Source organism: Pseudocercospora fijiensis (genome assembly GCF_000340215.1).
Source record: "Pseudocercospora fijiensis CIRAD86 unplaced genomic scaffold MYCFIscaffold_7, whole genome shotgun sequence".
In the NCBI taxonomy this organism is placed as follows: domain Eukaryota; kingdom Fungi; phylum Ascomycota; class Dothideomycetes; order Mycosphaerellales; family Mycosphaerellaceae; genus Pseudocercospora; species Pseudocercospora fijiensis.
In genome coordinates, this window is record NW_006921538.1 from 4,067,415 (window position 1) to 4,095,335 (window position 27,921).

The 27,921-nt window shown below is 48.1% G+C and overlaps 7 protein-coding genes across 7 annotated transcripts; all 7 read right to left on the reverse strand.

Moving 5' to 3' along the window:
* Positions 1-10,720: 10,720 nt before the first annotated feature.
* On the reverse strand, positions 10,721-12,222 carry MYCFIDRAFT_141145 (glycoside hydrolase family 76 protein; the record flags this gene model as incomplete). The annotated part of the gene is made up of 4 exons (XM_007931290.1): positions 10,721-11,061; positions 11,127-11,203; positions 11,255-12,086; positions 12,135-12,222. The coding sequence occupies 4 exons, from the start codon at positions 12,220-12,222 to the stop codon at positions 10,721-10,723; spliced, it is 1,338 nt and encodes a 445-aa protein (XP_007929481.1).
* A 658-nt stretch (positions 12,223-12,880) lies between these two features.
* MYCFIDRAFT_198780 (uncharacterized protein) lies at positions 12,881-13,765 on the reverse strand (the record flags this gene model as incomplete). The annotated part of the gene is made up of 1 exon (XM_007931291.1): positions 12,881-13,765. One exon carries the CDS (start codon positions 13,763-13,765, stop codon positions 12,881-12,883), a length of 885 nt encoding a protein of 294 aa, XP_007929482.1.
* A 1,241-nt stretch (positions 13,766-15,006) lies between these two features.
* On the reverse strand, positions 15,007-15,777 carry MYCFIDRAFT_212083 (uncharacterized protein; the record flags this gene model as incomplete). The annotated part of the gene is made up of 1 exon (XM_007931292.1): positions 15,007-15,777. A coding segment is annotated over exon 1 (381 nt), but the record flags the coding sequence as incomplete, so codon positions are not given.
* A 3,378-nt stretch (positions 15,778-19,155) lies between these two features.
* MYCFIDRAFT_15855 (uncharacterized protein) lies at positions 19,156-19,863 on the reverse strand (the record flags this gene model as incomplete). Its single annotated transcript, XM_007930549.1, has 1 exon — positions 19,156-19,863. A coding segment is annotated over one exon (708 nt), but the record flags the coding sequence as incomplete, so codon positions are not given.
* A 1,659-nt stretch (positions 19,864-21,522) lies between these two features.
* Positions 21,523-23,172, reverse strand: MYCFIDRAFT_141573 (uncharacterized protein; the record flags this gene model as incomplete). The annotated part of the gene is made up of 1 exon (XM_007931293.1): positions 21,523-23,172. One exon carries the CDS (start codon positions 23,170-23,172, stop codon positions 21,523-21,525), a length of 1,650 nt encoding a protein of 549 aa, XP_007929484.1.
* A 1,327-nt stretch (positions 23,173-24,499) lies between these two features.
* On the reverse strand, positions 24,500-25,667 carry MYCFIDRAFT_212084 (uncharacterized protein). The gene is made up of 2 exons (XM_007931294.1): positions 25,363-25,667; positions 24,500-25,290 (listed from the first exon to the last, which is right to left on the reverse strand). The coding sequence occupies exons 1-2, from the start codon at positions 25,641-25,643 to the stop codon at positions 25,140-25,142; spliced, it is 432 nt and encodes a 143-aa protein (XP_007929485.1). The 5' UTR covers positions 25,644-25,667; the 3' UTR covers positions 24,500-25,139.
* Positions 25,668-25,804: 137 nt separating this feature from the next.
* MYCFIDRAFT_89398 (uncharacterized protein) lies at positions 25,805-26,476 on the reverse strand (the record flags this gene model as incomplete). The annotated part of the gene is made up of 3 exons (XM_007931295.1): positions 25,805-26,142; positions 26,198-26,311; positions 26,366-26,476. 3 exons carry the CDS (start codon positions 26,474-26,476, stop codon positions 25,891-25,893), a joined length of 477 nt encoding a protein of 158 aa, XP_007929486.1. The 3' UTR covers positions 25,805-25,890.
* Between the last annotated feature and the right edge of the window lie 1,445 nt (positions 26,477-27,921).

The window sequence follows — 27,921 nt, forward strand, 5'->3', positions numbered from 1 at the left end:
GAGGATCCCTCTCCCTTCCTAGCTCTTAGATAGATATAGCAACCTAAGCCTATAGCCTCTAAGAATAGGGACCTTAGGCTGTTAAGCTTAGTGTTTAGAAGAAGGAAGAAGGTAAACGTATAGACTACCTTTACGTACTTGCTAATATAAAAGGTAATACTGTATCTATAACAGCAGTACTATAGGCTAATATACCGACGAATTAGCTACGCTAGGCCTAGGCGACTTGCTCCTCGTTACCGAGTATCTCTAGAGAAAAGCTAATACTACCCCGGGGGTGTTATTAGTCCCGCTAGCTTCGCTACTATAGATTTCTGCTAAGGACTCGAACTAACTAGTTACATTTCGAGTACGCGAGGATCTACGATAGCTAAAGGTTAACAAAGGCGTATAGTCGCTACTAGTAATTAGCTAGATCGATTGTTAAACTTTAGCCTGCCCTAATAATAAAGAGGTCTCGTATATAGCTTTACTTTTATATATAGCCGTTATCCGTTTGCTTTACTAGCGCGGAATATACGGACTACGTTACCTTTGCACTATATTTAAAGCGAGCTTCCTAAGCTCCTTCTTCTACTTAATTACTAACTAACTCGCTACCGCCTAACTACCCCCCCCCCTCTTCTATCTAAACCCTTCGATTATTATTGTTAAGCAGCGAACACACTTGCAGACTCGTTTCTAACCTACTTCCGCTTCGGTCGACTATATCTTCCGGCGCCCCGAATCCGCTAGGCGCTAGTAGTAGCAACGACCTACCTGCCCCTATTAACCTAAGCCTAGCCGCCCTAGTCCCGATCGAAGCCCTATCCGACAGCGCCTTAGCTGCTATAACTAGCCTCGAGCACTGCTTCTAGATCGTTACCGCCCTTAAAGATCCTTAAGAGAAAATCTAGAACGCTCGCACCCTACTACGCGTTATCGATAGGAATATTAAGAAGGCTACTATCTTAGTTACGTATAGTATAAACAACTTACGTTAGTCTATCGGTAAGCGTATCTTTAAGCGCGAGGTTCTTAACGATATAGATATTGAACAAGCCTTTCCTATCGTCTATAGCCTCGAGACTACCGGTATCTAGATTCGTTTACGCTTTAAGACCCTCGACTAGGCCTTCGAACATTAGGGAGGACTAAGTAGTCTTCCTAAGAGCCTTATTAACTTCGCCTACGGTAGACAAGAGCGTACAAAGCAGGTCTCTTTGTTCGTTAATAAGTACAAGGTCCGTCGTTAAGGCGCTAAGCACCTTTCCCGTACTATAATCTATCGTATATCTACCGCTAGTAAGAAGGTAGGTAAGTAGTTACTTAACTTGTCCTTTACGCTTAACGACTTTACGACATCCTACTAGAAGCGGTACTACGATGTAATTGTCTAGATCGATCTTAATATATAGACAACTAAGGATCTACTAAAAGAGAAGGGCTATCGCATTAATAGTGTAGGTTTTATTATTAAAGGTTAAGAGGCTCCTATCGTTAATGTCCTTAAACGTAAGGCTCTTCGCCTAGAAATAGAGGCCGATACGGCTGCTAGTCTCGCGCTCGCTACGGAGATATAGGCTTAAGACCGTCGCTCGACCCGCAACCGTAAGGTCCCTTAGGAAGTTAAGGACGAGCGCGCTAAGGCCGAAGCAGCGCGTAAGAAGGCATTGCATGCTCGCTAGGCCCTCCGTAAGGCTACTAAGAAGTATAGCGCCCCTTCTAGGACTAACTATAGTACTAACTATAGTAACTCGGATATTAATATACTAGATATACTACTAGAAGATGTCTCCTCCGAAGGCTCCTTTAGCGAGCGTAGAGATAGAGGGCTCTCGCCGATCCTGTTAACTAAGAATATCTATAGTTCTTGTAAGGGCGACTCTATTGCGCACCTTATTACTAAGATCGATATAGTTCCTAAAGCCGATATAGGCAAAGCTCCTACCGCCCTATCTATCTATTAATAGCTCGACGACCTTAGCAAGCTAGGTAAAGAGCGGTTTACTATATATACTAACTATATTAAGAAAGCCGCTAAGGTCTATAGTCTTTATACTAGTGCTAAGACGGTTGTCCTTATCGGCCGTCTAGTAAAGATTAGGCGTAAGGTTGCTAATTAGGATGCCTTTACTACCCTTAAGGACAACTACGCTAACTAGTTTCCTAGACGTCCTACTGCCGCCCCGACCTCCCTAGGACTCTACGCATTTAACCCTACTAGTACTATTACTCGCGATCTTACGCTAACTAAGCGTCGGTATAAGTTGATTACTAGCATTCTCGGCTAAGGCACCTCCTTCGACCGTTTTCGTTAGACTAGTAATGCTACCTTCCCTCGAGTCTTCGGTTAGATATAGTCGCCTCGTAGAGCGTACCTTCCTCTTATCGTCGACCTAATATAGAAGGAGTTTCGTATATTCTTTTAGTATATACGTAAACTGCCTAAGTCTAAGCAGGAAGGCCGCAATGCCCTTTAGACCTATAGAGTAAGCAACTAAATCGTCCGTTAGTATCCCGCCTTGTAGCTCTTAGCCGTTACCCTTCGACCTAATTATATATACGAGCTTATCTCCGTCCCTAAGCCTACTAAGTACTTCAAGGTAGGTAATAGCGGTTATAAGAACTGCCCTACTAAGGAGACTTCTCGTCTCGGACAAGATATAGTTAAGCTCGTAGCTAGTAAGGGTGCTAGCTATCTGCGCATTAAGGTTTCTCTTATATCTAAAGATAAGACCTCCTATTTAACAGTTGTCGAGGGTATATACGAACTAGAGGTCTTCGACAACTAGGTTAAGAAGCTTATAGGCCGTAACTTGGTTCTACTAAATAAGGTTAGCAAGCTTACTAATAAGCACCTTACTAACGACGACCTCGGCTATATATTCGATAGTTAGCCTAATAAAGGCGAGGTAGCTTAGTAGATCCTTAACCCTCTAAAGGAATGCGAAGTCTCTATTTAGATACTATACCTTCCGTATAGTAATCTAAAGCCCGAGAGCGACCGTATATTAATCGACCTAGGCTACTCTCGTATTATCGACGGTACTAAGATTAAAGGCTACGACAACTTGACCGTCTCTAAGGTTGCTAAGGCGTACCGCAATCTAACCGCCCTTCTAGGTTCTAATACCTTCGTACTATTCGCCTTCCCTGCCGCTATCTTAGTCGAAGGCCTTAGTTGCATTTCCGATGCCCTAGTCGGCAGAATTCCTTAGTTAAGTTACGTTGTTTAGAACGAAGTTAAACAAATCCTCTAGTTTAGTAAGGAGGAGCTTAAGGACTATCTACGCGAGTAGGAGAACGCTATATAGGAGAAGGCTGCTAACCTCCTCGTTACTTAAGCTTACTATAAGGCCGAGTACTTTAGTACTAACAGCTTTAACACCTACGGAGGAGTTTTAGAGAACCGCCTAGCTAATAAGGTTATTGCTAGTAAGGATTACGGTCTGTTAAAGCAGTAGTAAGTCGGCATAGTAGACTAATTGCTTAGGATTGTTTTTGTATATTAATGGATTCTAGGAACAATGCTATCCCGGGGGTGTTATTAGGAGTTTCTAAAACATAGCCTAGCTAAAGATGCCTAAGGCAACTGCATACCTGTTTGTTTTTAGCGCAATATAAAGCGTGTCTAGTTAGACACGAAGAAAGGGAGGGATATTGGCTAGTAACCGGGCCTACATACCTAGGCTGAGTTTTAAGCCTATATAAGAGGCCTCCTTCTATATTATAGATAGAGCACTAACCTCGTATAGCACATTGTTTATATTACACTTCTATAATGCCTATATTGCAGGGCTCTAGTTATCAGCCTAAGCAACCGTCTTATTATCCTATTATACTAAACATAGCTGCCTATATTGCTATAGGTTATGTTACCCTCGGTAGCCTATACTATTACTGCTAGTAGTAGTAGTAGTATTGGTTTCCGTCCTTTACTAGACGTTACGAAGCGCTTATACCCTAATAGCAGGCCGACCTATACTTATATATACTAGACGAGCTCGCTGCTATAGTAAAAGCTAAGATATACGTTAGTACCGCGGCGATAGACAAGCCCGGCTAGCCGCTATAGAAGACGCGCGCCCTACTAACTTAGGTACCGGCACTATAGGCACTAGTACCGCAACTACCGACACTAGGTTAGTTACGCCGTAAGTCTAAGTACGTAGCCGTACCCGAAGATAAGCTCGCCTTGCCGGTAAAGCTACCTACTCTATAGGTACTAAGCGAGCCTAAGGCCCTCTCGCCGCTAAAGATTGCTACCTAGCGCCTAGCTACGCGCGCGTCCGCGCGCGCTATTATAGTAGGCCCTTCCGACAGTCTAGCTATACGCGCGTCTACGCGTACGTCTACGCGTACCCTAAACTCTCTAGCTACGCGTACGCTAACTAAGCGCAAGGCAGCCGACGGCGATTCGTCTATAAAGAAAAAGATGCGGAAACTATAGAGCTTTATAGAGGGCAAGGCAACTAAGGCTAAGGCTACTAGCTCTAAGACGGAACCGGAATTAATTAACTCTAATAAGTAAGACTATAGCTAGTAGACGCGATATAATACGAATGCAAGTATATATAGTACGAATACGAGCGGTAAGGAAAACGAGCAGAAGCGGAAGGAGTATATAAGAAGGGGTTTAGCTAATGTAGTACGCTAGCCTTCGTTCTATCGGACGGGGATACTATTACGGCAGGGACAGTACGCTAGCTAAGCCCGGTACATACTTTCCGTAGAACCGTAGATACTTACCCTAATACTATACTATAGCTAACCTACTAATCGTCCCTCGTATAATAGTAGAGATAGGAACGGAAGTGCTAATACCGATAAATTTAGCTCTTCCTCTAGCTCCTCGTATATTTAGAATAAGGCCTTTTAAAAGAGCAAGGCTAGCTCGCTATAGGAACTTCGCGTTTAGTATATTCCCCTCGGAGCCTTTATTAATAAGAGCGCGGATCTTAAGGCACCTATTAATAGTAATAGTAATATACGGGCTAGGAATAAGGGCGAAGTTATCGTCGACTAATAAGAGGCGAATCTAGCTAGGGTCGATATAGAGCATCTCGTTAGGTAGAGCATCTACTCCGGATAAAATAACCTATACTACGTAGTAGTTAAGTCTATTTCTCCGGCTAATCGAATTAGGGTCCCGGACAACCTCTTCGTTAGCGGCCTCGTATTCCTCGTAGCTTTCTTCCTCGTTAAGGCTAGTAAAGAACTCCCGGGCGGAGGTAAGGACTAGAATAGGGCGGTCTTTAGGCCGCCTAGGTCTACCTTTCCTAGCAGCTAAGGTAGCTACTCTACCTGCCATTTCTATAATCTAGTAGGGGATCTTATCGGTTTTATCCTTTTCTAGCTCCCGGATTCTTATAGCAAGAGCGTTATCGTTCGGCTAGCGAGCTACGAGTTTTTAACATTCCGGAATATAGGCAAGGGCCTTAGTATTACTAAGCTACATACTATTCCTACTAAGGAATTTCTTTACCTAAAAATCGGGGTCCTTATAATGTTTCTAAAGATTCTTTATAATATTAGTTGTCTTAGGCTCTTTCCGCGTAGCTCTCTACCGGCTCGGAGGGTTTACCCCCTTCGATAGTTCTTTAGCGGTAGGCTTCGGGGTAGGCGGTAGTACGTTATTTATTTCCTAATTACTATCCTTAGGTAGGCTAGCGTTACTATTTAAGGATTTAGCCGTAGGTTGCCTATAGGTACTAGAAGGGCTAGTAGTAGGGGGGTTACGGCTAACCGTTTCCTTAGACTAGGTTCTTGCTCCTAGGGGTAGTAGGCTCGGGGACCTTTAAGTAGCTCTTCGAGGCTAGGTTTGTTTTCGAATTGCCTCCTCTACTTTACGAATACTAAGCCCTTAAACTACGTTGCGAATGCCCTTAGTCTTTATAGCACCCCTCTACTTAGTAGTAGCCTTCCGAATTCGATTCGTATCGGCGATAGCGGTAACGGGAAGACTATTCCTAAGCGGAGCGTCCTAGCTACGAGTATAGGCAAGGGTATCTACGACTATAGCCGCCTCGTAATCGCTAAAATCTAGTTCTTCTTCGGCCTCCTCGATAACTCCTAAATCGTAGGGCCTCTAGTATAGTATAACTCGCCTAGTAGTAGTAGGGGCAGTAGTAGGGGTAGGAAGGCCGTTTCGAGTATCGTTTAAAGCGATCCCTCTATAGGGATTTCCCGGAGACCTTAAAGGTAGAGAGGGAAGAGTAGAAGGAATTATCGGAGCTAGGGCTCGAGGAGTCGGAACTCGAGGGCCTAGTTAAGCTATAGCACTAGGGGCTATAGTTCGCCTTAGTTACTAAGAAGGATAGTTAAATTGTTTTCGAAGGGCTTCTATTCTAAATTTAGGTAGGAAAACAATCTCCTACTAGTAATAGGCCTCGAGGAGAGGAAGTATAATAGCGAGCTTTAGAAGGGTAGGACTATTACGGAAGCGGAATAGGGTAGTATATAGTATACCTAGGGGCCCGAAGTACTACGTACGGTCTCGAATATAGCAGAATCCTTAGTCTTATATATACCGATAGGGCCTATAGTTTAGACGAAGGTAGCTTTTAGCTCCGTAATAGTAATAGCGACCCTCTATACTAGGGATAGATTGAAAGGTAAAGGTATCGATAGTTAGCCCTTATATAAACTAGTTGTTATATATCTAAGTTATAAGGGTGTTGTCGCTCTAGAGGGGATAGAGGCGCTATAGGGTATACGAATCGGTATTAGTATTAACCGGACCTATAGTAGGGCCCTTCTAATTATCTCGGGAGAGGATATAAAGTTTCAGGTCTTAGAACTACTTAATAAGGTCGTCGATACCGGGGTCCGTAACTAGCTTAAGGGCTACCCCCTATCGCTAGATATCTAGGGTAGGGCGTATACTTAGCATTCTTTTCTTAACTGTCTCTCGTAGCTCTTTTAAATAGCTACTATCGTTACTAGTAAGGAGCGAGAAGCCCTATCGGCTACGAGCTAGGTCGTACCTAGTACGATAAATCTGTTCGAAGTCGGTATAGGATTCCTTATTATAAGGGTAGATGCTACATTTTTCGTAGATCCGAGGTATAATAGTAGGTATAGAACCTCCTAAGCCCTTTAGAAATAGACGGCTCCTTGTAATATTATTAAGAAGCCTTCTCGGTATCCCTTTAGCGATGCTATAGAAGTTCTAGCAAAAGCGAAGGGCATTACTCTTAGCCGTTTATCTAATATACAGCTATTTAAGGTATTCGCGGGAGTTTAATCGAACCGCGATATCCTAGTTAGCAAACTCGCGCTTAAACTTCTTTAAGAAGGCTTCCTACGTAAGAGGCTTACTACCTAGGAGCCGAGCAACTCGGGGTCGGATGCTAGTTTTACAATTAGCTATAAGGAGCTTTACCGTAGTAGCCGTTTTAGCCCTTAGATAGTATCGCTTAAGGATAGTAGAAAACCTTTTAACAAAGTTAGTAGCGTTTTCTCTAGTAAAGAGAGGGTTCTTAACGGTCCCTAGGAGGGGCATCTACGGCTTTAAGTCCGAGAAGGCCTAAAGAAGACCTTAGAGAAGTTAAGGGGATAGCCCTCCGGTTACCTAGACAAGCTACTAGGGAACTTCTCGAGTACCGCCTTCCTAGGTAGTACCTCCTTAAGCCGCTTCTCTATTTTCTATACTAGTATCCTTATCGCTTCCCGAGGCCGTAGTTCTCTCGGCATCCGAGTTAGTATCGAGGTAGTTTCGAATAAAGTTTAGAGGTAGGTCTCGGTAGGTACCGGCATTAGAGGGGGCCTATAAAGGCGGCTCCGCCGGGGTAGGGTTATTATTATTTTCTTAGGAGCTTATTTCGTCGATAGAACAAACAATTTATAGAAGACGATAAACGATTAGAATAAATAGGAAGGATATAGTATCGATAAAATTAGACAGGTTACTAGGTATACTTAAGGTAAGGAGGGAGCGTAGACGGGCTATAGCGTACTTTATAGTATATATCGCGTCTGTGTCCTCGAAGCAAGGGGAGGGAGGGCGGTAGTCCGTATATATATAGAATAAAAGGGGGCGGCGAATATTACCTAGCTAGCTAGCTAGTATACCTACTATACCCGTTCTAGGCCCCCTTTATTCCTCTCTATTAATTTCTATTAACTCGTAGTATACCGATTACGGTACTGCGGAAGGGTCGTAATAGCCCGGAAGGAAGTTTTAAGTTAGGCTCGCGCCGATTAGTAGAAGGGATAGGGGGCTATCGACTTTTCGGGGTTCTTCGTATCCCTACCTCTAGTTTCTTATAGCGGGCTCTTAGGTTTCTTTCTATATAGGTCGTTTCTTATAAGGTCCCGCCTACTATAGATAGGTAGGGAGTCGTAACATTCGTAAACAGTATTTCCTTTTACTTTAAGTCGGTAACGGTATTCCTTTTGCTTTAAGTCGGTAACGGTTTATTAGTAGTAGGACGTCTCGATACTATTAAGGTCTTTTTAGCGGTAGTATTACATTAGTAGTATAGTCCTCGCTCTAGGCGAAGGCTATAAACGTTTCTTCTTAACTATATATATACCTGCACCTTTAAATAAATAAAGATAGCCCTACCTTCGGCTCTAGAAAATATAGGCGGGACGAGTAGGTCGTAGGTAGAGGTACATATATAGGGAACTATATACTATAGGCCTAGTACTTAGTATCTCTTAGGTAACTGCGAGGGGTCGGCGTAGCATTATATACTTCGAAGGGGAGGCGTTGTAAATATTAAAGAGAAGAGAATAGTAGTAGGGAGGGCTATATTATAGCTAGATTAGGTACACTTCCTATATCCTTCTTGCTATATATTGTCGTAGCTATGTCTCCTTATATTGTGTATATATATGTGTTCTGATTATAAAGGTAGTTATGTGTCTTCGGGGATATAAAATAAGGGAGAGAGGGTACAAGTATGCATACCTATACTAAGCCGGGTTTCCCTACTATACTATATAGCATCTTCCCGTATCGGAGTGAAAGCAAGCCCTAAATTCCCTAATCCTAGATTCTATAGTTTACAACGAATTAGAAATCTTAAAAATCCCTACCTCCCTCCTTCTTAGGCTATATTCGCTTTATATAAGCTCTTAAGTAACTTCCTTTATCTTATTTCTACGTATATCGGATCGGATCTCGGGTCTTCTAATTCTTAATATAGTATACTATACGTCTCGGACTGCCTATATCTATATAAGCTAAGTTTAGGGAGGAAGTTTTCGTAGAGTTAATCGATTTAGAGTAACCGCTTGCTACTTATAAAGAGACGAAGTCGTCTAGTAAGGTATAGTAGGATCCTTCTTAGTTCTTAGCACTTACTTTGCGATTTAAGTAGATTTGAGAGTCCTTAGTATAGTTATAGTATTTAGTAGTACGTGCCTGTAGGTATTCTCTCGCTACGTATATAAAGAAGGCCTCTACCTTAGGTCTTGCCTATCTAGTTTCTCGCTACTAGCTACCTATACGATTAAGGTTAGGCTAAGAGCCGTTAATATAGTAGGAGTAGCTAGATAACGAACTGAATCTACGACCTAAAAGAAAAATAAGAGATATTTTAGCTATTCGACGTTAATTACGTAGTTCTAGGATTATTCTAAGCTTTCGGAGTGGATTCGTTATAAGACTCTACCGGCTCCTAAAACCTCGACGACATAAACAGAGAACTAACCGTTGTTATATACTCCTTTTCTACGGCATTGAAGCTACGAGTCTAAGCCTTCGCTCTATTCCTCGAAAGCCTTCTCCTACGTCTTAAAAAAACGTTTACTATACGCGTGCGATTCGAAGAGCTATCTACTAAGACAAGATTTCAAGATTATAGAGCGGAGCGATAGCTGTCGAGACGGGTCCAAATTTGATATATACACTAGCATCGAATTCGATATAGCTAACAATTCAACTCCGCTTTTCAATCTAAGCAGTGTAAGCTAGGTCTCTCGTCTTAAGGATCCGGACCGACGTAAGGTAAGACTCTTCTTACATATCAATCTCGAAGAGATACAGATTTGCTAAGCGAACGGTTGTGGTACTTTCCAAACCCCTAAGTTCTGAAACTCTTGCAAGTTTAAAGTGTCGGCGCGGTCTATCTAGCTTTCTTCGACAGATTTTCGATGGCGACCGCTTCTCAATGCCGAATATGTAACCTGCGGTGATTTTGATTCATAAAGACTGATCTCCTTAGAGCGGCGAAGATGTGCGATTTAGGTCAAGTATGAAGTAGTCTGTTTCTGATCTAGTAGACACTGACCATGCGTTGCAGGTCACTTTGAGCATGGCGAGCAAGGCTGACCGACCCTAAATTCACCAAGTTATTATATCAACCGCGAGCCGATAGTGACTGCGCGGCCCAGCTTCTAGCCGTCGGGGCTCCTCGTAGTTGTATAATCTGGCGTTAAAATCCCAACGGTAGGTAAGCGCTTGCAGGATTTCCAGTTATATACGACGAAAGAGTTTGAGTTGGTTGTGACCAAGGATCAAGGACCCTCTAGTTTTGGTGGGTGAGCGATCTATCTGCATCTCTTAAGAAGGATGGGTTTCAGCCAGTCATCGGCCATCATGCTCCTAAAAACGTTGGGTATCATACAAAAGATTTTCTCTCCGTCCTGTAGGCCAATAGATATATCGCCAGCGCCATAGAAATGCCCAGGAAAATGAACTACGTCGATACCATAAACCTATACGCAAAACGAAAACAGTAAGCGACCCATTCATTCATTCAAAAAAAAAACCGCATCGAGATAGAACTCACCAAGCCCCACTAACCGTCAACACAAGAACAAGCACCGTCAAAATCCCCGCCCCAGCTCTATCCGCCGTAGTGATAGGATCGAACGTCACAGGCGTAGTCTGATCCGTGCCGGTGCCAAAACTGGCATTACCCTTTGACGTGCCACCCGTTTTTTCCGATACGGGTGACGCAGCGTCTTGGATGAGATTGGCTTGAATGATTGAGAGCGCACACATTTGCTGGCCGACACCGTACGTGCCGTCCCAGACGCCGTTAGTGGTCCATTTCGTGCCACAGGTGGTTTTGTCGTCGCCGCCGGAGCATTGGGCTGCGGCGGCTTGGGCGGAGGTCGCGAGGTCTAGTGAGAGGGAGGTGGTGTTAGTATGGATTTGTCTGGGCGGAGTGATGGGGAGGTGAACGGACATGGTTGGACGAGGTCGTAGAGCTCTGGGAGACGTTTTGTGGACTCGGCCATCCATCGTGCGAAGTAGGCTTTGAAACTGCGTAGAGACATTAATGTTCAGTAGCACCAGAGATCGTGTCCGCCTTACCTTTGCTGATCGGTATCGCAATTGTTCGTCGGCTCGCAGATCTCAAACATGACTTTGTTCTTGAAGAAGTCCGCTGCGGATGTTTTCCAGATACCAAGCGCTCTCTCATGCCACGTCTCGTTCTGTGTCACGTTGTACATGGTCGCAGCAGCGTTCAGCATCATGCCTGCGCTGTACGTCCACTGGTTGTGGTCAAGAGTCGAACAGTTGTCGCTAATGCTGGTACCATCGAATACAGCGTACTGTGGGCTGAGGAGACCCACGCCGTCCATCCAGTTCCAGATCTTGTTGGTCCAGTCTGCATACGTCTCGTTCGCAGTGTACGCATAAAGACGAGAAGCTAAGTTGAGCAGACCAGCATTACTGGGAGAATTCTTATAGTCCCAGCCAGCATTCCATTGATAGATCTGCCACCGCAAACCGCCTCCACAGTTCTGCGAGTCCCAGCGATTTGCCTGGCTGTTGAATACAGCTTGTGCTTGGGAGGTCCAACTCGGCTGGTCGGAGGGAGGGTTTGGAAATTTGTATTCGGCTGCGGTCATCGCGGCGAAAGCCCAGAAGATTTGATCGTCGTTGCCCTCGTCCTTGGTCTGGTTCTGCGGCATGAAATCGTAGGTCGGACTGAGCTGGAAGAGGAGTGCTGTGCTGACCTCATCATTGTACTTCGTGTCGCCTGTGTAGTACCAGTAGTCGATTAATGTTCCCATCATGGCTCCGGCTTCCCACCAGTAGTATGGCTGTGGTAATATGCCAGGTGTGCCTCCAGGTTGGTTGCCGGTGTACCAGTCCATCATCCTGCCGGCGACTGTGCTGGCGGCGGCTTTGACGGAGTCTGGAGCGTGTCAGCGCGTGCTCCACTCCCTGGCTGGACAAGACATACCGGTACTGGTCACGTCCAGCGTGATCGCAGACACCGCCGACCGCGACAGCATTGCTGCGGCGGCGGTACTTCGCGCCAAGAAGCGCATTACGACTGTACAAAGGAGGTGTGGGTGCCGCAGTCAGGATAAGCTTTTCACGTGGGCTTTGGGTGGACGGTTGGTTTGCTTGGCTCTCTTGGCTCTCTTGGCTCCGGTAAGTGAATACTGTTCCTGCAGTACTCGTTTCCTTTGCACGCTAAGATGAAGGAGTAGTGAATGAAGGCGATGATGAGAGAAATAAGGGATGACTTCGTTTGGTGTCCCTAATCATGAACGCGTCAGCGTCTCTCGTAGGGGCGCCATACCTCGCGGCTGGCGAGCGATTGCCTTTTCGGCTTGGCGCCCATCCTGCGCCACCACATCTTGTTTCCTCGGAGATGCGGCACAGGGACTGGAGGATTCGCGCGTTCCTGAAGATCCGTGGCGACCCTGCAATTCTTCGCTCGGTAATATATCATATCATACACCATCAAGCTTGCTCGCTCATTCATTTTCCTATGCCCCTGCTCTGAAGTGAGATTTAATGCCATCCCACTCTTCAAACGCCTCTTCGCATAGACCGGCTCTCAGCCAACGCAACTACGCCTCGTCCGCAGGCAGACTACGTCCCCGGAGAGCTTCGATCCTGGTGTACTAGGCGGCAAAGCAGAACAATCGTACCGTCGTACCACCTCCGTCCAAATTCGACCGCCTCGTTTGGTCACACTCAATTTCGCTCATCCGGACTTCGAGATCGTAATCGCAGTGCGCTCCTGACTAAGATTGGCCCCGACAGAAGATCTGCCACTCTGGTATGCAGCCCACTATTTCCTCGCCATTCTGCTGGCCTATGGTCGAATTTGTGCCAGGCTGTGTACAATTCCTTCAAATCCTCAACGTGCATCGACAAACCGGGCACGCTGACATCGCTATACTCTGAGTGTAGCAGGATCAGAACGCGACATATGTCCAATGCTTGACGCATAGTCACCGCCCTTGTGGCAACTCTCATCCGCACCTTCCGGTCGACAGTGCAGCTCTTCGTAGGCCTCGAGCGTCCAAGAAGACGCTTCCATGACGGGTCCTTCGCCGAAGAGATGAATCTAATGCTAGGGCAGAGGAATGTCAAATCGATGTTCATCCGCTCTGCTGGATCGGTCAAGGAACAGCGGCCGAACGAGCTCATCGCGTCTTCTTCCAATTTGTGCATGTCCCAAATGTCGTCGAGCGAGATCATGAGGGTGGGCTTCCTACCCGTGGTCCAGTTGAAGGTGGCGCCAGCCTTGCTCCTCAGAAGGCTGAATTCGCAGGCAAATGTGCCGCTAAATAGGTCAGATCTGACCGTCCGTTGGTGCAGCAGGTGATCTTCTCCTCCTGCCAGAGTTCTTCTCGGCCGCTCAAAGAAGATTCCAAAAGGAGCCCAGGCGGACGGTCGATAGTCGATTTCCCAGAATAGCGTCTTTTTCAATTGCTTGGAGCCTTCGATGGTGGCATGGAATGTTTTGCTGACGGAGTGACAGCGCAGGAGGTCTCGGGGCGGGAGGATGACGAGAATGTTCTCCAACAACTCGGTTATTCCGAAGACAGCTGATGTCGCCTGAGATGCTGCCATGACTGCGGCTTGGGGAGGCGTGCTTGTTGTCGAGTGCGTTGTTGTTCGGAGGTGAGGCGCGGAGTCGCGCAGCCAAAGCTCGAGTATGGATCGCCAAGAGGTGAGAACGCTCGCGACGCTGCGTGGACGTGCAAACGCGCATGATGACTTGGCGCCGCTGGTTCATGCAAGTCGGCAAGTGCTTTTTGGCTCTCTCTCATCCTTGACTTGCCAATCTATCATTGCCGCCATCGTGTTCGAGTGTAGGTGTCTATCCAGTGTCAGCCAAGGCAGCAAACAAGCGAACACAAATCAACAGAAATTCCTAGGTCAACGATTGCAGCTACTGACAAAACATCATCGATCGCGCATACTGAAGAGACGTTTCTCTCGGAGCAACACTAGACCTGACAGTACAAGAGCCTCTTGGATATGACTTCCAGGACAGTTGACACGAAGCTACAATCTTCAATCAATCGAAAGACACCTACAGAGCTCTCTAGATCGCCCACAGATATGTCTCTATGCTAGAAGCAGACCCTTCGCCGCAGGAATCCGCGACGAAGCCACTGTCCGCGCAGCATCCAATTATGACTCCAGCATACCCAGCAGCCATCTCGTGCTCTTATCGCTGCAAGCCGACCCTCTGAGGATAGGGAGTATGGAGTTTTGTTGTGCACCGCACCTGGCGACGACACTGCCATGGAGAAGCTACTGTCCGCGCAGCATTCAAGTATGACTCCAGCACACCCAGCAGCCATCTCGTGCTCTCATGCTCTTCTCACTGAAAACCGACCTCTGAGGAGGGTATGTGCAAAACTTGACCTCATTGCACCTAGCTCAGCAATACCACGGAGAACTCTTCATTCGATCCTCCTACTCTTCCGTGTAATCCAAGCGATGGAGTGCGAAATCTTTGCTCGGTATTTCTAGCGTTCTCGTTTCAGCGTCGTACCCGCAGGCAGTCGTGCGTTCAGCGTCGTCTCTTGCGATGCCGATGCCGATGCCTTACTTTTCATGGCGTGTTTCGAATCATGCTCCGGCATCAAACCGCTGAAGTGGGTAAGGGCGGCGGTGTTGTGGTTTGAATCAAATGCCAGCGGACAGGGGACAGAATTCTCGCTGGCAAAAGTTCTGGCGCGGAAATTGAAGATTGCACCGCAGTGCCGAAGACGACTTGTTGGCACTTAGATAAAACAACATCGTTCAAGCGAAGGGCCGATCAAATCGGTTTCTTGAGACGGGAAGAATGTGAATTTGAATAAATAGACACAACAGTTCTTCATTCTAAGAGTAAGATTAAGGCCTTTTGCTAACCAATGCGATTTCATCGTAGAACCACCGGCCATTTCTCCTCGAGCGCAGCTGATATACTGGTCTGAAGGTCTCGAGTCTGCCCTCCATGCTCCCTTCGGCACGGGATAGGCTTTGCAAAAAATTGGAAAGCTTATATTCGGTGCAGTGAATGTGCGGGCCAGCAAAAGAAGTGCTGCATCGGTGGCCTTGAAATGACCCAAAAGCAGTATGCATTCTCTTCGGCCGGAATCTCCTGCATCTTGACTGTATCCGTGATCGCAGGGCTCATCTGCGCGCATCGAGGCCGAACTGGCGGGGAGGGTAAGGAGGAAGCTGAGCTTGAGCATTGGAGGCAATGAGTAAGTCTAGATGCACAAAGTCTTCAAGCCAAGAAGACATGACTGCATGGATTCCTCGCGGTAATAATGACCAGTTTCCAGAGATCATGTCTTTCGCAGGATCATTCCCAGCTTTCGCGCGACACATCTCCTTTTTCTTGAGTCGTGCGTGCTAGGGAATCTACGCTTGAAACATCCACACAGCCGACACATTTCTTTCATCCCTTCGCTGCACCAGAGACGGCAGACTAGAGCTCATTGAACTTGCATGCGCGAGTGCAAGTCCATCGATCCTATTTGGCTGGTCGATACTACATTCGTGTCCTCCCTTCATGCTCCGCGGGAGTCTGTTCACCATCTATCTCCTCGGCGGTGAAGTCATCAGTTGCGCGACGGGGAGCGAAAGTGGTCTGGTGGCAGTGAGAGGAAGCGAGTCGTGGTTGGATGTGGTTTGTACAATAGGCTGGTCAAAAGTGGTGGCCGGGGACGGAGCTCCATATATACCAGATTGTCAATGAAGGATTCACAACGCAATCTTTGCCCCTACAAGTTCTTTTTAATATATCTTTTTATCTAGAGGAGTTATAGCTTAGTAATATAAGACAAAGATACTCTAATTTTTGTATAGTTTTTGAAAATAATAAAATTTCTAGTTGTTGCCTCCTAAGTTAATAAGCTATATAGCTTAAAGCTCTAAGTTAGAGATTTTAGAATTTTAGCGTTTTTTTAAGTCTTAATATACTATTTTTAGTAATATAAAACCTAGGCCTTATAGTTTTACTTAATTTAAATGTATTTTGAGATTTTTCTCGTAATATAGCCACTATTAGTTATATAATCGAGAATTTAAAACTTAAATTCTTCTTAGATTCCCTTTCGTATATCTATTTCTTTAGACGAGTTATAGCTTAGTAATATAAGACAAAAATACTTTATTTTTTATCTAGTATTGGAAAATTACTAAAATTACTAAAGCTATCTACTAAGATTAGCCTAAAATTCTAGAATAAAGATTTTAAGACTTTTGCGTTTTTTAAGCCTTAGTATACTATTTTTAGTAATCTAAACCCTAAACCTAATATTTTTACCTAGTAGGAATCTATACTAGAGCTTTTACTTTAACTAAGCTATAAATAGTCTTATAACTTAGAAAAGAATATTCTTAAGAATTGTAAACTTTAAATTACTAAGCCTACAATTCTTAAGAATATTCGCTTTAGGATTTTAAGACTAATAGTAAGCGTATTAAGATAAGAATCTTAACCTATATTTATATTAGGTAAAACTCTTAGGTCTAGGTTTTAGATTACTAAAAATAGTATACTAAGACTTAATAAATACTAAAATCTTAAAATCTTTCTTAAAGAGGTTTAGGCTAATCTTAGTAGATAGGTATAATAGTTTTAGTTATTTTCTAAAAATACTTCAAAGTTAAAGTATATTTGTCTAATATTACTAAGCTATAATTCTGCTAAATAAAAAGATAAACTAAAGAGAATATAGTAAGAAAACAATATTCCTTTCTAGATTGTATTACTAATAGTTGCTATACTAATATACAAATTTAAATTTAGATTTTTATAAGGTAAAACTATAAGACTTAGATTTTAGATTACTAAAAATAGTATGCTAAGGCCTAAAAAATGCTAAAATTGTTAAACTTCTAAATTAGAATTTTAGGCTATATAGCTTATAAATTTAATAGGTAACGACTATAAATTTTATTATTTTCTAAAACTAGATACAAATTAGAGTATCTTTGCTCTATATTATTAAGCTATAACTCCTCTATATAAAAAGATATATCAAAAAGAACTTGAAGGGCCAAAGATTACGTTGTTGTCGCTGCGGTCAGAAGTGCTGTATTGACAATCTGGTACGTATGGGCCTCCCTAGCCGGGCAGATCGATCGTGCCAAGGATATCCTCTTTGCGGCTGCACACTACACATCGATGACCTCTCCACTCCTCTCCACACGCGTCTCCCTGATCGTGCAGATTGAGACGCCGTTCACCTTGTATCAGTCGAGCTGGAGAATGTTAGAGCTGCGAGATCACGGCAACCGTATGACATCGGGGCGACAAAGACTTGCGGAGACCAGAGACCAGAGAGCCGATGGTTCCATCCCCTCCAGTCGACTGTGCAGACGAGATGGAACAAGCGATCCGTAGGCAGCTCGCTCAGGTTCAAACAAGATGCTATGACACATTTGAGCGCCCTTCGGAGGCCAAGAGATGCTCAGCGCTAGGAGGAGGGACACAGTGAAAATAATGCCGCCAGCCAAGGCACGATGGCAAACGGTTGCTGCACGAGCACGTCGGTGAGAGTTCTCAGCAGGATATGAATGCTGCTGCACGCTTCTTCCATCGAAAGTGCGTGGCATTTGCACAAGGCAAATCCCTTGCTGTCGCTATTCGTCTTGACGGACCGAACTCATGTCCACGTGGAGAGAAGGGATGAGATGCATCGCAAGTGCCTTGGGAAGAGTCACTCGTATTAGGCAGCATGGCATGTTTGGGAGGTAGGCAAGTCCACATGCTGGCGCACTGATCACGCTCGCCGCGCTTGTGTCGACCCTTTTTAAGCCACCGCTTTTCGATCCAGCCCTTCGACTTGACATCTCCTCCACCATCTCTCCTTCAAGCTGTGGAACCTGCCAACTTCTTGGGAGGAGAACAAGGAAGTCGAGCTGGTTGGAGATCTAGCTACTATGGCCCGAGAGAAAGAACAGTTCCTTGGCGATTACCAGGAGGAGGACACAGAGTGAACTCAGTCCTGAGACCCGGCAATAGCGTTCGAGGTCTTTTGCGCGCCATCAGCTAACGATCCTTCTTATAGAGATGCGCCATGGTGAGCGGCCAAAAGCCCATCTTTCCACCCCTTTACCTACAGATGACGAGCATCTTGCTTTCGAGACCACGAGTCTTCGCAAGCAGCCCAATTCTCTTTTCGCTGCACCAGCTCCGCCTACCACAATGGAGAGGCAACAGATCTCTGGTCAGGCTGGCAGGCTTCCAATTACGACAGATGATGAGACAACTCGTCAATTTCTCCGCACATGAACAGCGAGCCGGCATGCTCCGGCATTTCGCTCGCAGTCAACGCGTTGCCTAGCGTTTGGTGTCATTGTCAGAAGCATGGTCGGAAGCATCATTGGAAGAAGCACGTAACACATTGTGTACCTATCGCTTCTCCGCGTTTCAAATTCCGATCGAAGTCTCTTCTACCGTATAGATTTCTCTGGCCCTTCAAAAGAACGTCAAGGGAACATATGCGGTCAATGCGAGGGAGCGGAAATCAAACGACACACGCCAAAACGATCTTGTCACTCTCTCCACTAATGCTGTCCTTGTGTACAGATTTTCTCGCAAACTTTTCGCAAAACGACGGAGGTCCCTCCCAACTGCTGAAACCCACAAACAACACTCCAACACCTCTCACTCAGACATCCAACCACGAGGGATCACCATCATCATTCGTCTCATAAAGACTCGCAAATTCCACCTTCCGCTCCTGCACCACCTCCTCCATCTCCATAAGCTCATAACTCCTCTCCACAAAATGCCCCTCATCCACAACCCCCCTCTCAACAAAATACCCCCCATCACTCGCCCTCCTCTCCCGAGCCGGACTCGACCGCGTAACATCCCTACTCTCATACCTCTCCCGAAATGGGCTCGAAACCATAAGATCCGTACTCACGTACCCCCCACTCCCACTCCTCCTCCTCCTCGCCCCGCCCCCCTCCTTCTCCTTCTCATCATCCTCCACAACACTCTGCACCGCCCTCCAATACCTCCACCCATCCTCCATCGTCAACGAACAATGCCCCGCTTTCAGAAACACCTCCTTCCTCACCTCATACCCCAGCGCCTCCGCATCCTCCGCATGCTTCCCGATCTGCTCATGACCAATCCACCCGTCGGCTTTCGAATACAAATACAACCGCTTCCCCTCCTTGGTCGGGAACAAATTCGGATCATTGAGATATCTCCCCGTCTTCGTGGCCGTGTCGGGCAGAGGCAACATGACTTTGACCAGAATGTTCACGCCGTAGAAGGCGTAGACGGCCCAGGAGCCGAGCATGCGCATGATGATGTTTTTGGGGAGGTTGGATTTCGCGGCGCGCACGGATTGGGAGGTCGAGTATCTTCCCGGGGAGCAGTCCAACACCATGGCCTCCAACGGCACGTGCATTTTCGCGCGAGCGATTTCCCGCACCAGGCGCGTGGCGGTGTAGGCTCCTCCGTTGGACGCGACGTGGATGACGATCCCTTTCGTCTTCAGCACCTTCTGCAATTCGATGTGCCGCTTCACGACTTCGACCGCGGTGGCCAGATGCAAATCCTGCATCGGCGAGGTGGGGGATTCGATGAGCAGGATTTCGGCTTCGGGGTAGAGGTATTTGTATTTTTCCGTGTACTTGGCGATGTTCTTGGGCGTGGCGCCGCGTCCCGAACAGAAGATTATGAGGGGTGGGGATTGGATGAGGCTGCGGCTGCGACGCTTGTGGATGGGTTTGGGTCGATAGGTGGAGATGTAGCGACTGAGGGTCTCGAAGCCGGGGACGCCGGATTGGTTGATGAGTTGGTTTGCTTGTGAGGGATCGTGGCCTTGAGCTGCGCTGATCCTCTTGACCAGGGTAACGAGGCGTGCTGTTGACTGCAAGGACTCCATCCCGTTCGTTCGTTCGTTGATGGAGCGAGGTTGTGAGGTTGTGTTGTGAGGGGAAATCAGTCGGTCTGCGATATATGGGTATTGTTCACTGCCATCCCTTTCCAACAATCATTGTCAAAAGGAGGCGGCTCTGACGATGCATTTTATTTGAAAGTCCACATATTTAGACGTCTGACGGACATACCGGGTGCGGAAGCTAGTCGATCCGGCATGTGAAGCTTGGGGCTTACGATACCCTCCCCTCCCCTCCCCAGCTGGCTTGTACATGTGACAGGAAGTTTCGTGCGGATGAAAATCGTCACCCACACCGCAAACGACCGGAGACGGAGTCACGCAAGATATCCGACTGGTTGAGAGGAGGTTTCGTGCTGGTTCTGCTTTTCTTGGCATATTGGTGATGGGTGATGACAACTCTGCGGGACGACCCGGAAATCCGATCGGCGAGGGTGTAAGCCTCCTTTCTGCTTCATTCATTCCGGGTTGCGGACACCTGTGCTGATATGCTGAGATTGACGCTCGTGTGATGCCTGTGTGAAGCACACCGGTGGTGTTTCGAATGTTTCTTGCAGCAATGCTGGACCTGGTGACCTACTATAAGTTACCCCCGTTGTTGGTGCGGTCAGCGTCGTACATCCGAAACTCCGTTCGCAGCTGTATGCATGGTATTAGTTCTGCCCCGGTTGTCATTGATGACATCATGAGTCCTTGATGAAGCGCGAGAGATGATGATTGTTGTATGTACAAAACGCAGATCATGAAGCTCACATTCCTCCCAAGGTTCGCTGGGTTGGGTCGGAGCTGGGTCCTATAGGGAGCTTGGTCGGGAGGCGCCAGATTCACGCGGCCGCGGGTCGGAGGTGATGCGTGTCCAAAATGAAATCTTCGTATAATAGTATGCCTTTTGATTAGCATCTTCATACTTCTGGCTAGCGATTTCTGTGTGCACATCCATCTGGCTCGCGATTATTGTGGAGCCCAACTTGTACCAGATTGATGAGATGACCGCTCTTGCTACGATGATTCGGCGGGTTATAGGTAGATGTGTCGAAGTATTGCAATGTGAAAAAGGAAAAAAGGACTTGAAAGTTGATTTGGACTTGGCGACAAGCTCTCTGATTACTTCGTTACAACTCCTGAAATTTTTTGTATGCTCGCTCGTTCAAGCAATACCGCCTGGCCCGGCTGGGTTCAGTAGATTATGTCTATGCTGTGATATGATCGGAGAAGCGAAGGTCACGGAGTAGGCGAGGTTCGCGACCTACGTCTCAAGTGGAGGGATTTGGGCTGCATGGGAAGGAATATGAAGACCTGGAGGATAGCGAGGTGCATGGTACTGTGAATTTGGTTGCGTGTCAGCAGGGCGTTTTCCATAACCGCCGGGACTAAATAAGGAAGAATTTCTACTTTCTTTCTTTCTTTCTTTCTGTTCATCAACAAACAGCTGTCGTTGTGATAGTCCCTCGACTTCTACATGTAGTGTCGAATATCCCTCAACCCCAGCGAACACAAGATGGTAACACCACCAAAAGCGATACTAATCCAATAAGGCCACTGATAAGCCTTGGCGAAGGCCATCTGCAGATTCGAAATCACGACATCGTACGCGACATCTTTCCGCATAACGAGGGGACTAGTGGCGATGAATTCGCGGAGGTGATTGTATTGAGCTTGACCGCCGAGGGTAAGGAGATGGAAAAGGGTAGGGTAATCACTCGTAATACCTGCGGCGGCGACTTCGAAACCGGCGGGGATGACGTACTCGGTCGAGAATTTGTGGTAGAAGACGTTGTAGTATGCGGTGAAACCTATAGCACCGCCGATGTAGCGGATGGAAAGGGTGATGGCGGTGACGGTGCCGATGAGTTCGGTTGGACAGACGATTTGGGCGATGATGGAGCAGGGGATTATGACTGCTCCGACGCCGATGGAAGCGAGGGTGACCATAGCGTAGACAGTTGGGTTGAGGTTATCGGTGCGGGCGATGGAGACGGCGCCGACGAAACCTGTCATGAAGAGGGACCAGAAGATCATGAGGGCCTTGGTGCGGCCTTTGGTGACGCCGAAAAGGACGAGACTTAGCACGGCGCCGAATATGATGCCGAAACCGATGGGGAGGGTGCGGATGCCGATTCCGAGGGGGTCGTTGCCGTACATGTTATAGACTTGCGTGGGCCAGAAGAGGAGCATGACGAAGAAGTTGCCGCCGCTAAAGAAGGTCATAAGAAGGACGAGGATCATGGTTCGTTTGTCCTTGGCGAACACTCCGGCGGGACACATGGGGAAAGGAGCGAACTTGAATTCCCACACGAAGAAGGCGATGATGATGATGATTCCGAGAATGAATGGGACTAGGACGTGCACACTGCCCCACGTGTACTGAGCAGCGCCCCATTGCATGCCCATCATGAAAAGCGTGATGCCGAAGGTGCTGAGAATACCTCCCACGTAGTCAATCTCCTTGGCGATCTCCCTGGCCGGACGAGCGTGTGGACTCTTGGCCGGATCGCGGTAGAAGAAGAGAACCAGGATAAGACCGACGAAATTCCAGATCCCAACCAGAAGTCCAACCCATCTCCAGTTCGACATGCGAGCGATAAGCTGCGCCCACAGCGGCGACGGACAAAACGGCAGAATCGTAAACACGATAAATCCCACATACGCACCCCTCTTCCTCACAGGCACAATCTCCGAAGTTCCCGCCAAGGCAATCAACTCATTCAGTCCCGCCCCAAGTCCCGAAATCACCTGTCCACCAATCGCAACATTGATGTCGTGGGCGGTCGAAACGACGATCGGGCCGATCAGTAGGCACACCTGTCCGAACGCGGCGACGTATTTGCGGCCGAAAATATCTGACAGCGCACCCACGAAGGGACATAATGCGGAATTCGGGATCAGATATCCGATGACCATCCACAGCCATCTTCCGCCCGCACCGCCGATTTCCGAGTATATGTCTGGGAGCACGGAGCCGTAGAGGTAGAGGGGGATTTGGGAACCGATCCAGAGGAAGGACATGGCGAGGAGGGATGTGAAAAGTGGCCAGCACATCTGGAACGAATCAGTATCGCGATTTGGCAGTGCCGCATCGATTCTCCGAAGGATTCTTCCGAGCATACCTCGTGGTAGACATTTGGATCGTTTCTGTCGTCGTACTCAGCAGCAGCCGCCTCTCCATGGTCGCCATACCCGATCTTGGCCTCCATGGTGTGTGCAGTTTCGATCAAATCGCGCGAACCTCCACTGCTATTGTCGGCATCTCGAAATCCAGCTTCGGCGTGCTTGCTGTGATCCGCCATGTCGATGCTGTGTATGTCAGAATATCGATCAGAACGACGACAAGCAGCCCATCAACCAAACAAAGAAATAGCTGAGGTGGACCGTGGGCCAGCACTATGTTATAGCGTGTGAAGCCATGTCTGTCGAAAACCGCGTGCCTCGGTGCAGAGGGTGTCGTGGCAAGTCACAGGATCGCGTATCCCCACGGAGAAGAAGCTTAACTCTTGTGGCGCCCCGAGTCCCGTGACGCTCGGCCAATCAGGGCGGGGATGTTGATGGGCTGCTTCCGCTTTGGGATGGTCGGCCGGCCGTTGAGACAAAGCGAGACTTTGGACGGCGCACATCCCCCTCACTCCACCACTTCCGGTTCTTTTTGCCCAGGTCGAACGCCATCTCGGCCTTCTCACGCAGCAGCGCACTTCCCATTGGAGGAATCGTTTCATTCACTTATTCTGAAATGTACGATGTGATGGTGCATGTATAGATAGATAGATCGATCGACAGTATGGCCACTCGCCACCACGTTGCAACAGCTGAGACAGGGGTCACGTCTCGGTCCGGTGGTTGGTGTACGACTCTCTCGCACTGACAATCGCAGGGCAGGGCAGGATGAGTTGCAGACAAAGAAAACTGCTGAGAAATGAAAGTGTTCCGGCCAATCTCTCCATATCGCGAAGTTTCTCCATTCGTGTGGCGGTCCAGACTGCTTGGTACGTTAAAGCTGGTCCGATCCGGTGGCGCCGGAATGTGCCTCGTAAGTACATCAGATCCACATGCCTCGGAAGCCCCAGAATTTCCCCGGAAAACGGTTGGGAGCTGTGGCATGCATGTGAAGAGACCCCGGAGTGCTGGCGTGCTGTACCGTATAGCCCGAAAAAGACGTTAGAGAGGAAGTGACAAAGAAAGCAGACTGAGGAGTCGACATGCTGAGGTCTGTGGTGGAGCCTCCCAAGCGCATCGGGATCGTAAACTTCGGGACGCTTAACTTACCGCAAAATGGCGCAGACAAAGACCAGCAGCTCGTGGCCACCATGCCTTCTTGCTGCGAATGCAAGGGAAGACATGATCAGTTGCTCACTATAACGGGCGCCATCCTGCCGTCTTTGTTCGCCATGCGGTCGTACCAATCTTCGAGGTCAGCCCTGCACTGTGTCTTGTCGGCCGGAGTCGCGCTGTGGCCATGGTAAAGACAAAGATTCGTTCGCCAGTCCGGCTGAGCTCGGGAGCTTTTCTTGGCCTTTCGCAGCATCGGTCGTACCAGTTCCGCATTGAACTCGCCCGGGAAGTGGTCCAAATTCTCGAGACCATCGAGGTCTTTGGTCCAGCACCAAGCGGCTTCATCGATGAGAAATCTGCAGAGCGGTGAGTCGGTGGGCAGAGAAGAGAAGGCAATGTCGTGTCGACGACATCTGGATCGGCGGATATGAACGAATAGCCCTCTTCGCGCAGTTCTGCTAGGTTGGTTATGACGGAGTGTTGAAGACCTGCTATGCCTCGACGATCGGCAAATATGTAGAGATCCACGAGCGAGCGATGCGTCCGCGCGACAATGCCAAGAGAAGCGATCACATCCTCTTCATCTTCAGGACCGCTACCACCGGCAGAGTCGTCCAGCGAGAGCGCCTGCACGCCAGAATCCAGTTGATTAGCAGTATTGTGATTCGTGTTTCGAAGTCTCGCCAACTTCCTGGCGATATGGGATTGATAGCCGGCGTAGTCGACAAGGTCGTCTAAGGAAGCTGACGGGATTCTGCCGGTATACAACCAAGCCAGGAACAGTGCGAAGTCTTTGACCGATTCCTCCCTCAGCTCGACTCGGTTTCGTTGACTTTCGATGAATCCCCCTCGAAGGCGCCTCGGAAATGGCTGGAGTGCCGACAGATCAGACCTTTGTGCACAGTGAACTGCAGCCCCTCTTCTCCGATATCTACGAAACCAGTATCGCTGTACAGATCACTGTTGCTGCGTCAGCTGAGGACATCGCAAAGTGCGTGTTGCGCCGCATTCAGCCTGCCAGTCAGAACGTACAAAACCGTGTCGTGGAAGAAGAACTTGGCGCACTCAGTCGCGATATCAGAGATGGAGGTATATGTAAGCTTTGGGACCTTCGCCTCGAGTGTCGAAGCAGGGCCGCTGGTAGTCGGACTCTGGCTTCGTGATGTGCTGTCTGCAGTTGGTGTAGGAGCCTTGGACTGGTTTTCACTGCCGAAAACGAATGGCGCGGAGCTCGTGGTCGTGGCTCCAAAATCGAACAGAACTACTGCCTTGCACTGGCCGGCGTCCCTGTTGCTGCCGCCACCAGACGACATGGCTCATTCCACCGCTGCTCTCGGCAGTCCTGCGCCGTCGCCGCCGTGAGCAATATATTGCAACTATGAGCATGTCTGAGGCGAGGGAACCAGCTCTATTTGTAGGGTGGCAGGGCGGGCGGCTACAATGCTTGCAGAAATGCCAAGAAACGACAAGGGTTGAGGACAAGGTCACCAGCAATTGATGTCTACTCATTCGCTAACTACAACGTGTCTGCATGATGTGCATGTATCCCTCTTGAAACATCTACTCTTTCTTATTCGCCTCAGCCTCAGCCTTGGTGTGCTGCTTCGCGAGCCTATTCGACTCTGCCTCCAACTTCTTCGTCTTGCCCGAGATTTCTGGAGCGTATGGGTTGGCAGGCGGGTATGGCTTCTCAAGAACCGCGTTGTTCGTGTGTATGACCTCCTTCACAATCTTGCCGAGGTCCTTCTTGGACATCCATACATCTCTCTTCTCCTCCAGTGCGGTCACGAGCTTGTTACCAGCAACCACAGGCTGAGTCTCACGCATTAGCCTGGGTCGTGAGGGAAGTTTTCGCGCTGGTGCTCACAATGTCCGCAGCATTCTTGAGCTCTAGTTGAGCTCCTTCGTCATCGAAGTCGGGGATGTCCGATGGTGCACCCTCAGCAGCCTTGACGACAATGTCTCGCTTCTCCTCGATCTCCTGGATGACTGTATTAGCATGGCGCTGCCTGGCGTGACTTATCGAAATCTGTACCTTGTAGGGCCCTTCCAGGTCATCACCTTCATTCGCAGCCTCAATCAGTTGCGTGATGGAATGCGTCGCCTCAGCGACCGTCTTGAAGAGTTCTTCCCACTTTTCGGCCATTTTGAAGGTTGATGAAGGTAACTGCCTTGCTGTGTTTGTGAATAAAGATTCGATTGACGAAGAGGACAAGAATTTAAATTGAGAGCTTTGTGCGTCTGGACTCATCCAAAGCAAGGCATCGCGTCAGGGAGGGGTATATGCAGGTTGATCTCACGAGGTGATGATCTTTGTGGACCTAGCCAAGATTGAGTTTGACTCTATGCAGGAGTGCAGGTTATACCATTGACGTGTGCGTAGTTGTGCAAGAAATGGTGCCTACCTTGGTGCCTGTGGTGCCAATTCAATGACACTCATGATCAGTGTGGAATGCGAGTGTTGCTGAAACATGCACACACTCAGTAGATTTTACACATCTCAGTACCAATATGACAGCTGGGGGAGACCTGAGTGCATGCTCAGACCGCGAAAGGTGCCCGCAAGACTTAGGCCGGGCGAGGCGCGAAGTACGATGAAGACGCAGGAGACGATGCCCAGCTTCGCGGGCTGCTCAATATTCTACGCTCTGCTTCAGCGCAGACGTATCCGGCCTCGCCTGGTCTTCTTGACCACCAAGGCCTGTGTATTCATCACGGCGGTTATCCCACAAGATGCCACCCGAACCGCAACAAGCCCAGATTGCAGCTGTCAGAGCCTGAAACGCTTGATCGTGAGCTGCTCAAATCCGTCCTCTCCATGCTCTTGTGTAGATACTCTTCAGACAGCTCCTCCCGCCACTCTGACATTGCATTGCCATTTGACTGTTGCGTGCAGTCGACGCTCAGTACATCGGTACGCGGGATCGAGCACGAGAGCTGTCTGTTCACGCCGAAGATTCGTATAAGCTGCGGTCTTTATTCGAAGAAATGTTGCGCTCGCTAGAACTATGCACGGAGTTGCAGGTTGTATGTCGTGATATCGAGGATTTCTCATGGGTACTATTGCAGGCCGCTATAATGCTGGGCGAGGAGAAGATGTCAGCCTCAGGACGGGGAGAGGGAGAGTGTTTGAGTGCATCTGCATCGATTTCGGACCGCCGCCAATTTGGGGACATCAACTAGCTGCCGCGCTGCCGTGGCCACTCGGCGGCAAGCTGCAAGTGATCCATGATGGTGGCGATTTCGTTCTGTTCCGGTAGGATCGAATGCATAGTATACAGCAGAAGACTCCTCATACTCGATTGAACTTCCATACGAACGCTTCCAGCTCTGTATGAGAAACTCCCCCTGACCGCTCAATCGCCCGCCCAAGATCGACAGCCTCAGAATCTTGACCTCCAAATTCTGCCTCGCTGGTGGACTGTGAGACTATGTTACAGAGATACTCCAATAGGCCGCAACCCGCGCGTGATACCATTTTCAAGACGATTTTCAACACTTGTTGGTACCCTCGCTGTCGCCAAGCGGCCAAGATGTCGACACCAACCCTAGCCCTACCTCCTCTCAGGCGCTCCGAGTGTTGTAGATTCT